This window comes from Simochromis diagramma, unplaced genomic scaffold (genome assembly GCF_900408965.1).
Source record: "Simochromis diagramma unplaced genomic scaffold, fSimDia1.1 OVJJ01000443.1, whole genome shotgun sequence".
Taxonomy (NCBI): Eukaryota; Metazoa; Chordata; class Actinopteri; order Cichliformes; family Cichlidae; genus Simochromis; species Simochromis diagramma.
Window position 1 is genome coordinate 299,303 of NW_024387268.1, and position 12,358 is coordinate 311,660.

General features: G+C 50.5%; 1 protein-coding gene across 7 annotated transcripts in view; it reads right to left on the bottom strand.

Annotated features, from left to right (window-relative positions):
• The window catches only part of rasal2 (RAS protein activator like 2), a 63,248-nt gene that overhangs the window by 4,748 nt on the left and 46,142 nt on the right, over positions 1–12,358 (bottom strand). For 6 of the 7 annotated variants that reach the window (XM_040002483.1, XM_040002481.1, XM_040002480.1 and 3 more), the window contains 11 exons: positions 10,989–11,142; positions 10,520–10,618; positions 9,782–10,336; positions 9,268–9,412; positions 7,776–7,920; positions 3,145–3,384; positions 2,867–3,068; positions 1,922–2,121; positions 629–1,577; positions 413–550; positions 125–327 (listed from right to left, as the gene is read on the bottom strand). In XM_040002483.1, the coding sequence (XP_039858417.1) occupies positions 125–327; positions 413–550; positions 629–1,577; positions 1,922–2,121; positions 2,867–3,068; positions 3,145–3,384; positions 7,776–7,920; positions 9,268–9,412; positions 9,782–10,336; positions 10,520–10,618; positions 10,989–11,142 (3,030 nt within the window). The remainder of the gene's footprint in view (positions 1–124; positions 328–412; positions 551–628; positions 1,578–1,921; positions 2,122–2,866; positions 3,069–3,144; positions 3,385–7,775; positions 7,921–9,267; positions 9,413–9,781; positions 10,337–10,519; positions 10,619–10,988; positions 11,143–12,358) is intronic. The other variant, XM_040002482.1, reaches the window with a different exon arrangement.

The window sequence follows — 12,358 nt, forward strand, 5'->3', positions numbered from 1 at the left end:
GATGCAGCCCATGAATTTCGACACGACCCTGGTTTGATTTACTTAAACTCCTCCTGAACACCTGAAGCCCATTTTCTGTGACATCAGCCCCGCCTCTTCCATCATGTGACCTGTGTGTGCGTACCTGCAGATGATGCTCTTCATCTGGGTGTCCTTCTCCTCCTGCTGCCTCCTCAGTCGCTCCTCGCTGTCCTCCAGCCGGTTTTTGTACTCGTGCAGCAGCTTCTGCATCTGCTGCTCCTGAGCGAGCAGCCGCCGCTCGTACTCCTCGAGGCGCCGCCCGGACACGCGCAGGCGCTCCTTCAGCCGAGAGATCTCCAGCTCGTACTGTGGAAACAGGAAGCAGTTTCACAGAAATGAGCCTTGGTCACTTCCTTATGGGCTTCACCTGCAGCCCAGGTGTGCCTGTTACCTTCTCTGTGTTCCTGCCCTCCTCCCTGCTCCTCTCCCCTCCCTCCTCCTCCTCGTACTGGCCGTTGTTTAGGACCCATGCCGCCGTCCTCTCCACGGGAGACATCGCCACCGCCACCGCCTCCACTGGAGATGCCACCTGCACACAAAGCAGTGACATCATCAGAAACACACCTGAAACGCTAAAAGTCTGAGACTCGGCGGATTTCTGTCGTACCTGTGGCATCTGCTTGGTGCTGCTCTTTGGGGGCGGAGCCACGTTCTCCACAGAGCAGGTGGACGGTTGGCGGTTGATGATGCCAGCGGCAGGGGTGGGCGTTGGCTCGGTGTTGGCGCTGCTGCTGCTGCGCAGTGAGGCGCTGTGTGCAGCGGACCGTGGCGTCCTTGCCCCGCCCCCTTTGCTCTGCTGCTCCACCTTTATGATGTGGGCGGTGCCTGCTGTTGTGCTCTGACGAGGGATGGCGACCGCTGTGGCGGTGCCGGGTGGGAGGTCTTGCAGGGCATGGCGGCGTGGCGTAGAGCAGTCCTCGCTCTGCGTGCTCCGCCTGCTGCCCACCTCGTCCAGGCTGCTGTTGGACGGCGCGCGACCTTTGCCCCCCACCTGGCTGCCGAAGTCGTCAGAGTTGCTGTGGCTGTTGTGGGAGCTCTCGGTGCTCAGGTTCTCGGAGCTGGAGTCCTGCCGCAGCGAGTGGGCGGAGCGTGTTGTCGTGCTGTGGGCGGGGTTACTTAGGTGGTAGACGGGGTTCTGGAACGAGAGCGGCTGCAGGCTGCGCTGCTGACTGACGGAGGCGTGCAGCGGCCGCCTCACCTGCGGAGCGCTCTGTGGCTGTCCATCTCTGGGCGGGACTTTGGCCTGGTGTGGTGCCGGCTGAGGTGTGAGAGGGTTGGAGTGGGAGTAGGTAACCGGGGCAACGGCATGTCCGACGGAGGCCTGCGAGCCAACCCTGCTGAGACGGGGCGGGGCCTCGTGGTGTGGCGGGGGCCCCGCGTGGCCGTGGAGGCTCTGAGCGTCCTGCAGGTCAACCAGAGAGATGCTGCGACCGTTGGGCAGCAGCGTGTCGCGCTCCTCCTGGTCGGAGAAGCTGGTGTGGTTGGAGGGATGCTGCTGAGGCAACAGGGGGCGCTGACCCCGAACTGGTGTCTGCAGACTGCGAACCTCGCTGCGGCTGCAGGAAGTGAGACGTGAACAGCAGTTAGAGAAAATGAAACTTTTCTGACTGATCGTTCCTCAGGGATCGATTCTGGGGTCGCTGATAATCACACCAACAGCATAGTCTCTGGTGACTCTCCTTTATACCTCCATCTTCTGCAAATCTCATCTCTTCTGACATATTTCAGAAATTTCTTATGAAGCTAAGCTCGTTTGAAACAGCTGTGCACCTATTTAAACATTCATGCATGTCAGGAACAGGAAGTGTTGCACAGAAACAGCTTCTTTGTTTCTTCTTTGTGGTTCACGTGAAGACACCAGAAACCTGTTAAACACCTGATCTGTCTGCTGATTGGTTACCTGTCACTGGGGTCCTCAAAGATTCGTTGCAATCCCGACGACAGGCTGCCGCTGATGTTGTGGGCGGAGCTGTGGTCCTGGAAGCGTCGCAGCTGCTGCTGGACGGGCGTTGGAGCGGCCAGGCAGCGAGTGATATCTCCCAGAATCCTCGGCAGCGGGCCCAACTTCGCTATGGTGGCCTGCAGGAAGGAATTTTCACCCTGTGGTCGCCGTGTGTGCGTTTGTGTGTTTGTTCGTGGATGGTTTGAATGGAAGCACCAAGATGCGGTGGTGGTGGTGGTGGTGGGGAAGCACATAACAGACAGGAAGTGAACAGAAAGAGGGGGGGGGAGGAAAAAACATGAGGGAAACTTAATGAGAACGAAAACAACTAGAACGACATGCTTCTACTGAACAGAACCAGAACCGACACAGCAGAGCCATGCTGAGACGGGTGAGGCAGGGGGGAGTGGAGGGTGAGCTGGAGGGTGGGGGAGGAGCAGTTCAGGCCATGCTGTGATGTTCAGCCACGCAGCGTTAATGTGGTTAGATGAAGTCAAACATGTCACATCGAACACACCACTCAGCGATCAGCTGACAGTCAGACACATTCTGCACACAGTGATGTCATCCAGCGGGGTCAGGGTGTCCTGTGAGACGCCGCCCGTGGCTGCTACCGGCCTGGTCGGGCTGTTTTCGGTCCAGCATCGTGCAGTTTGCAACATGTTGCTTTAATAACTGCTCAAAAAACTTAGAGGAACACTTCGACTCGCTCAGTATCAGGTCAACATCCCAAACATCCTGTAAGTGTTTTAATGTTTCTGAGCGTCACAGGGACGCCTGCTGAGTCTGCAGCACCTGAGCTGTGTGTGAGTGAGTGTTCACCCCACACACACACACACACACACACACACACACACACACACACACACACACACACTGTGTTGATGGTTCGTGTGTCTGTACCTTGTCGAGCTGAGAGACGACCTCCCACAGGAGGGCGTGCAGGACGGACAGCTCGCGGCCGAGGTCGATGTAGCCCTCGAACCCCGGCGTGTTGGTCAGCGTCTCCGGGTTGGAAATCTCCGACAGGAAACGCATCATCCCCGCCCATTCGTGCTCCAGGAAGTCGTTCATGAAGGCCATGTACTCCTCCTTGTTTCCAAACCTTTGGAGGAAACGCAAAGTGAGAGTTCGTTTTTTCAGAACAACCCCGGCGGCGCCACTGACCTGCAGATACTCACTTAGTGAAGTTGGCAAGGTTCTGGATGACTTTGGCGATGAGCGTGAGCGTCCGGGACGTTCGGTCGTCGGGATACTCCTGCATGAGGTTGAAGAGCGAGGGCGACATGATGGCGGGGCAGAGGAAGCGCAGGAAGAGCGAGGCGCTGATGAGGCGCTTGCTGATGTCCTGCTGGTGGCCGCGGGCGACGCACTGCTGCTTCCACGAGGCGAACACTTCCTTCAGCTCACGAGGAAACACGCTGCGGAGACGGGAAGGAGCCGACAGCACTCAGAGCAGGAAGGAAGGATCAGGTAGCTGCTGCTTCTCGCCACACGCTGAAGGCTTTTAGTACGCCTCAGCGAGCAGGATAATGTCGTTTACGCCAACACACACGGATCCCAACTTCCTGTCTCTGAGACTCAAACCGATCCCAGCGACAGCTTCACGGTCAGACCGAACGGCCTTCAAGCATCTGAAGGAGGACGACTTTAATTTACCCCAGAAATCATAAAACGTCTCCATCAAAGCCGGAGCGCCGTCGTCTGGCTGCTCATTGGACAAACAGGAAACATCTCACCTTCAAAGGCTTTTAATTCGCTCATTTTCAGTAGCAGAGCTCAAACATCAGACGCCGCCTCACAACTTCCTGTAACACTTCGCTGCCATTTCATCCAATCACCATGTTAACCTGCTGTGACCCTGATTAAACTCACAGGTCAAAGGTCAGCTCAGAGGAACAAACAGGGTCTCTGAGCTGTAGTTGCCTCCCGGTGGCAGCAGGGGGCAGAGGTTAACGGTAGACGACCTTCACTGAGCTCTGCTGGTTTTATCTGATCCCTGATGCTGTCGCGTTAGTAACACCGTTACTCCTGCTCTGCTTCTTTTGTCTTTTTAAATGTCCACACACACGCACACACACACATACACACGCGCGCACACACGGAAAACATGCACGAGTTGTCAGAATGTACGATTTTACTCTCAGATAAATGTTTTGGTTGTTTGTGAATTTAAAGGTCATTAAAGGCAAATAAATAATGGTTATTTGCCTTTAATGAGACAAGATGCAGCAGAGATGAAGCAGAGCTGCAGTCTTCTGGTCTTCCTCTCAGATACTCTAAAGCGGCGGCTGGAAGGCAACAACTCAAACTCACTGTGAACAACTAACAGCAGAATGAGCCTTTCTAAGCACGTTTCTATTGTAAATGGCCAAAGTCCATCTGCGCCCTGAAATTTTGCTAACAGTTTTTACCAGAAGTCCCGACCGATTCTTATTCTTCACCGTCAGGTTACCAAACCAGGCAGCGATACAAAAGGACACCACAGATTCGATAAAACTCTTATAAAACAAAGACAACAGATGAGATGAGACATTAAAAGATCTCATTTTCCTTAAAAAGAACCGTCATTGTTGAACTTTTTTAGTGGCATCAGCATGAGATTCAAAACAGTTTATGATCAAGTACCACAGAGAGATATTTATAACTCTCAACGATCCCAATATCAGCGGGTTTAATGATAGAGGGTGATGAGCTATAAGAGGACTTCCTAAAATCTATAATCATGTCTTTAGTTTTTGACACATTAAGTGACAGGAAGGACTCATCACACCAATCCACAACATCATCTACAACCTGTTCATGGCCTGACTCGCCCCCACTAGAAGACTGACGATCACTGTGTCGTCAGCAAACTTCAGGATGTGTCTGTTCGTGAAACTGCTGCGACACTCACTCGTGTACAGAATGAACAGAAGGGTGTGGGTGATTTTAACATCCATGTAGATGCTAAGAATGACAGCCTCAACATGGCATTTAATCTGTTATTAGACTCAATTGGCTTCTGTCAAAATGTAAAAGAACCCACCCACCACTTTAATCACACTCTAGATCTTGTTTTAACATATGGCGTAGAAACTGAACATTTAACAGTGTTTCCTGAAAACCCTCTCCTGTCTGATCATTTCCTGATAACATTTACATTTACAATAATTGATTACACAGCGGTGGAGAGTAGACGTTTATCACAGTAGATGTCTTTCTGAAAGCGCTGTAACTAAGTTTAAGAATATAATCCACCCACTGTTATCATCTTCAATGCCCTGTACCAACATAGAGCAGATCAGCTATCTGAACGCTGCTCCAACAGAGGTCGATTATCTTGTTAATAATTTCACCTCCTCACTACGTACGACTCTGGATACTGTAGCTCCTGTGAAAACTAAGGTCTCTAATCAGAAGTACCTGACTCCGTGGTATAATTCTCAAACACGTAGCCTAAAGCAGATGACTCGTAATCTGGAGAGGAAATGGCGTGTCACAAATTTAGAGGATCATCATTTAGCCTGGAGAAATAGTTTGCTGCTTTATAAGAAAGCCCTCCGCAAAGCCAGAACATCTTACTATTCATCACTGATTGAAGAAAATAAGAACAACCCCAGGTTTCTCTTCAGCTCTGTAGCCAGGCTGACAAACAGTCAGAGCTCTGTTGAGCCAACAATCCCTTTAACGTTAACTAGTAATGACTTCATGAACTTCTTCACAAATAACATTTTTATCATTAGAGAAAAAATTACCAATAATCATCCCACAGATGTAATATTATCTACAGCTACTCTTAGTACTATTGATGTTAAGTTAGACTCTTTTTCTCCAATTGATCTTTCTGAGTTAACTTCAATAATTACTTCCTCCAAACCATCAACGTGTCTTTTAGACCCCATTCCTACAAAACTGCTCAAAGAAGTCCTGCCATTAATTAATTCTTCGATCTTAAATATGATCAACCTATCTCTAATAATCAGCTATGTACCACAGGCCTTCAAGCTGGCTGTAGTTAAACCTTTAAAGTTAGAAATATCCTGTCTCAGAGTGACGCTGAAAAACTAGTTCATGCATTTATTACTTCCAGGCTGGACGACTATAATTCATTATTATCAGGATGTCCTAAAAACTCCCTGAAAAGCCTTCAGCTAATCCAAAATGCTGCAGCAAGAGTCCTGACAGGGACTAGAAAGAGAGCAGATTTCTCCTGTTTTGGCTTCCCTTCATTGGCTTCCTGTTAAATCCAGAATTCAAAATCCTGCTCCTCACATACAAGGTCTTAAATAATCAGGCCCCATCTTATCTTAATGACCTTGTAGTACCATATCACCCTATTAGAGCGCTTCGCTCTCGCTCTGCAGGCCTACTTGTTGTTCCTAGAGTATTTAAAAGTAGAATGGGAGGCAGAGCCTTCAGTTTTCAGGCCCCTCTTCTGTGGAACCAGCTTCCAGTTTGGATTCAGGAGACAGACACTATCTCTACTTTCAAGATTAGGCTTCAAACTTTCCTTTTTGCTAAAGCATATAGTTAGGGCTGGACCAGGTGACCCTGAATCCTCCCTTAGTTATGCTGCAATAGACGTAGGCTGCCGGGGATTCCCATGATGCATTGAGTTTTTCCTTTCCAGTCACCTTTCTCACTCACTATGTGTTAACAGACCTCTCTGCATTGAATCATATCTGTTATTAACCTCTGTCTCTCTTCCACAGCATGTCTTTATCCTGTCTTCCTTCTCTCACCCCAACCAATCACAGCAAATGGCCCCGCCCCTCCCTGAGCCTGGTTCTGCCGGAGGTTTCTTCCTGTTAAAAGGGAGTTTTTCCTTCCCACTGTCGCCAAAGTGCTTGCTCATAGGGGGTCATATGATTGTTGGGTTTTTCTCTGTATCTATGAAGCGCCTTGAGGTGACTGTTGTTGTGATTTGGCGCTATATAAATAAAATTGAATTGAATTGAGAGAGGCAGCACGCTGGGGTGATGCAGCAGAGGAGGAGAGCACATCAGAAAACACATGATTCACCCTCACACATTGTGACCTATTAGTCAGAAAGTCTGTCACCCAGCCGACCACACTAGTTTAAAATGATTGTAAAGCCTGTCAGCAAGTAAGAAGGGTTGAATTGTGTTGAATGCTGATGAAAAGTCAGCAAATAACAATCTTGCGTGGGTGTGGGGGGCCTCAAGATGCTTATACAAGATGCAGGAGTGTGACAGCAGCATCCTCCACACCTCTCCCTGCTCTACAGGCGAACTGGACAGGGTCAAGATGGTGTTCAGCATGCATTAAAATCTCCTTCTTAATTATCTTCTCAAATGACTTCATCACTAAAGAAGTCAGAGCCACAGGCCTAACATCATTCAGTGCCTTAGCAGAACTGCCCTCAGCAATAGGAACAATGACAGCATGTTTCCAAATCTGAGGCACCGTCTGTAGCTCTGAAGAAAGTGAGAAGATATGGTGAAAATCCCACTCAGCTGATCTGCACAAGCTCTCAGTACCTGTCCACAGACGCTGTCAGGTCCAGGACTCTTACTCTTAGTGTGTCTGAAGAGATTAGCTACCCCCCCCCCCCCATCAATACAACATGATGGGGGAGTGATGGTGCTGGTCTGCCTAGAACAGTCAAAGTTCTCAAAACGCAGGTAAAAACTGTTGAGACTGATGCCAGACGTTTGTCAGAGGTAAACGCCTCTAACGTGATATTACTTTTAGCTTTGGTCTGTAGCCCTGCCATTGTTTTCATACCAAGCCAAGCTCTTTAGGGGGTGTTTGAGAGAAGTTTAAAGACTCCTCTCAAACACCCTCAGCTGTTGGGACCCAGTCGTACCAGTAGGAGTTGATAATCTTGCAGAAGGCCAGCTCGCAGCACATCTTCAGGTTGCTCTGATGTTCGGCCAGGTCTCCGGTGGAGCATCGGCTCGGGTCCACCTCGCAGTTCTCGTCCGACTCGTACAGAGCTTTAATGAACTCGCCTGCAGACACAGACGGACGAGGCATGAAGACAAACTGACGACCGGGCGAATCAAACCACACAGGAAACAGTTTTTTAGGAGGCGGCTGAATTTACTCGACACGTCTTCCCTTCATACTCTTAACGTTTCACGAGTCACAGCACGTCTGAGCACCTGTGTTGAGGAGCCACCTGTCACACATGCTGTTTCAGAGTGAAACGCAGCCAGGTCCAAACCAGTATGAATTTAAATATGAACTGGAGCGACTGGTTTCACCTTTCTGGCTCTCTCATTAAGAGTGAGGCCTTCACTGTCAGCAGAGAAACTCTGTATTTACAGCTTCCATCCGTGTTAATCTTTAATGAGTCGCCCTCTGAACCTGATGACTGTTTAACGGGCGACACAGCGCGATGACACGACTCGGCGAGCGCGAGCTGAAAATTTGATGAGCTGAAAATACGACAATAAAAAGTCGCTGTGACAATCAAACGCCTTTAATCGATGAAACCTGCCGAGGAGGCAGGAACTTATTTCTATTTCCAGACATGAAGCTATAAATATTTTAACGAGGGTGACGCTGCTCGTGTCTTTGAAGCGTCTCTCAGTAACAGTTTGAAGAAGCTTTATTGGTTTGTAATGACGGCGGTCTCAGCGGGCCTTCTGCTGTCACGGCCTCGACTATTTACAGCGTCTCTTCACAGCAGAGCAGAATCAGCCGGAGGAGGATGAGGATGATGCAGCAGAGCAAACACATAATTAAAAATAATTTAAAAACTCAGTCTGCTGACAAAATCTTCGCCGACTTTCTTCTTCATGTGTTTTTTTCTTTTTCCTGGCGTCAGCTTTGCCGGCGAGGTGGCGTCTGCTCTGTGGAGCAGCTTTGCATAACTCACAGTTCATAATAATCCTCCTTTATCTGACACCAGGACTCTGTACAGCTCCTCGGTTTATCCTGTCTGAAACAAGCAGCTTTAGCTCCTCCTCCTTTAAGCCAACTTTCAGAAACTGCGGGTGGGCGTGGCTTCTGAGATTACTATAAAAGGATACCTCATCTCTATGACATCGTACGAATCCAAGAGTACAAAAAACTGCGTGAAACTGCACGTTTAGTCAGCGGCTCGGCGCTGCTCATAACTCTGATTCATTGATTAGATGCTAATTAATTATTTAACTGCCAATTATCAATACAGCTGATTATCATTTTTAAGACCTCTCTGAGACTAGATTTGGATATTTTGTTTTCTTAATTGTAAACCTCTGGATCCAATAACAGTTTAAAAGTTCACAGGATAAACAAGGTGACTCCGCCCACCAGACGGCAGGTTACAGGTGTGTGCGGTCGTGTGCACAGGTGTGTGCGAGGCTCACCCAGTGCGTCGTGCAGGTATTTCTGTCCCACCAGCTTCAGATACTCCTCGATGGCCTTGGTGGCCAGCGTGTTCTCCCTGAAGATCAGGACGTCGTGGTCGGCGCATCGATCCACCTCTGACATCACCAGGTCTGTCAGGAAGTCCTGAGGAAGAAGAGGCGGAGATGAAGAGGGCGCCATCATAGTTAATCGGCTCACTTACAACATTGGTGCATTTACAAACGCTGCACGCTGGTTAATGTTAATGGAGTTATGGAGTAAACGTGCTTTATGGATCATTTTGGGCTTTTACTGAATCTGCACGGATTCACTGGAATCATCGAGGATGGGAATCCTCCGGCAGCGAGCATTTATGGAAACGCCGTCGTATTTGGGTCCGACTTTCTGCTGTTATGCTGATATTCAGGAACCCGTGTGAAGGCGGGTCCACAGCGAGTGCTACCTGCAGTTTAAACCTCTGGGCTGACATGTTTAGCTAACAGGAAGTCAAACGTCAGCGTGGCTGATTCTGACCTTTGCCCTGCCCGTGCTCTGCAGGATGTGGACCAGCGCGCACGCCATCTCCTCCTTGTTCTTCACGCTGATGACGGGCTCGAGCACCGAGCACAGCATGGTGTAGTTGTTGGTGACGAACTCGGCGAACTCCTTGTACTGCTCCATGGGCAGGATGGAGATGGTCTGGAAGCGCGACTTGATGCGGATCGACGGCCCGCCGCCTTTGCCCTTGCTGGTGGTGGGCGTGCTCACCGGGTACCACTTCTCCACGAACTGCCGGCCCGTCACGCTCGCCACCGGGATGTTGACCAGGCCCACGTAGTTGTTCTTGTCCTTTTTCTTCTTCTTGTCCACGTCGCGGTAGATGTGCACGGTGATGCTGTGCACGCCGGGCAGGCTGGAGAAGTCAAAGTACTCGCCCCAGAACAGGCTGTCGTGGCGGGTCTTGCTGGTGGTCCGGGCGTACAGGACGTCGTCCAGACACAGCTCGCAGAAATATTTCTTCTTAGGCGGCAGGTCTTTGGCTTCGATGATCCAGAGTCGCAGCAGGTTCTCGGCGCGCCGGCAGTTGTCCTGCGAACACAAAGACACCGTTTGTTAAACTGATTTTGTGACAGCACAAACTAACGGACTGCAACTGCAGTTCCTCTGATGGCCACTAGAGGCGTTACAGCAGAAGTAAATATTTCATGGGTGCAGCAGCAGGACAGGAAGTCGGCGTTGAACTGAACAAACTCTAGGTAGAGCTCGTCTCACCTTGTTGGGCTGAATCGTCCTCCTCAGGTTCTCCATCCACTTGTCTCTCTCTGAGGCCGACGTGCAGCTGAAACACTTGCTGCCGCCCGAGTACGTCACCTGACAGGTGAGACAGAGAGGGAGGGTCATCGAAACAACCAGGGGTGAAAAGTGACACGACTACTTACAGGTACCTGCTAAAACATCCAAAGGTAACAAGACCGGGACACAAAACATATCTGCTCTTTTCTATATCCGTCTTTATTTATTCTACAGCGCTGAAAGGACCTGATCAAACTCATCGTTTATCAGTTTTGTGACGTGAAAGTGGAGCTACATCAGTCACAACGAGCAGCGTGGATCCACTTCACGAGCGTCAGTAAAAACGAACGCTGCCCTCCAACACAAACAACAATTAATTAGAAAATCTTTCTGCTGTTAATCATCAGCTTTAACTGAAGCTCAGCTCAGACGTTTCGCCGTGCTTCACCTCGAAGCAGAACTCCTGTCCCAGGATGCTGCTGTGCAGAGGCTTGATGAACACGTCCTCCTCCATGCTCAGGTCCAGAGCCTCCACCGCGCTGCCCGGGCTCAGCAAAGACTCATGGGAGCTCGACTCCTTCAGCTTGGGAAGCACGCGAGATCTGGAAGACAGGAAGGAGATGGAAAGGTAAACGGATGTTAGGGCGAGTTTAAACCACAGGGGGCGCCGCTGAGCCTGGTAAGCGGCGCCACCGGCTTCACCAAACTCCACCCGAGCTGAGAGCACCTACGAAAAACAACCACAGAGCCAGGAGAGGGGGGGGGCCCCAGAGCATCCCTCCCACCTCGACCCTCCGGCAGACGCGCAGCAGCTCTGGTCACCGCCGCCGCCGCGCTTCACCCACACAGTCCAGCAGCCGGTAAACAAATCCTGAGACGGCCAATCGCATCCTGCCTGCGGGACCGTAACCGTGGCAGCGGCCCCCGCTGGGACAGCCGGCGCTGGGACAGCCGGCGCTGGGACAGCCGGCGCTTGGCAGCGAGTGTGACGCAGCGAGGAGCGTCTCAGAGGACGCAATAACGAGGAAGAGCTGCAGCGCTACGAGCAGCAGAAGAATATTGAATCATTCAATACAGCTCCAATAAATCAGAATAAACTCTGCAGCGAGGCTTCACGGTCACGTGACGGCGCCGACGGCGCTTTTGCAGGTCAGAGCTGATTTTTAAACAGAAACTGGTGAAGCTGCTTTTACCTTTAATGCTCCGACCGGCTGGACCCGCTCACATCAGTCACACCACGACTTCTGCTTTTTATTTGAGCCTCAAACAAAGTTTTCTGCAGATAAAATCTGAACCTGCGTCTCTGAGAAGCTCCTGTTTCAGATGGTTTCACTTCCCCGTGTTTATCCAGCGCTGGTTTCCAAATGTTTCCCCGAAGCTCATCGAAGGGTCGGCCGGTTCGTAGCCCCCTCCCACACACACACACACACACACACACACACACACACACACACACACGCACACACACGGATATGACACCAGAGTTTCCTCTGATTGGATCATGAGATGGAGACCCGTCCGTGGAGCATCTGCAGACCACAGCCTGTTGTGTAAGCGTCCTCCTGCTCTGCATGAGATCAGGGGTCATTTCGAATTCACTGAGTGTGTTTGTGCACTTTCTCTGCTGATGCAGTGACGACGCAGCTCTTTCTGCAGAGTCACACTGAGAGCAACAAAAACAACAGCGTGAAGTGAATCATCACGGTTTCCTGTGCAGACGTCCAGGTTAAACCAGCAGGAAACTAATCAATGTGATGGAAACCTGTGTGTGTGTGTGTGTGTGTGTGTGTGAGTGTGTGTGTGTGTAATCCTCCCGCT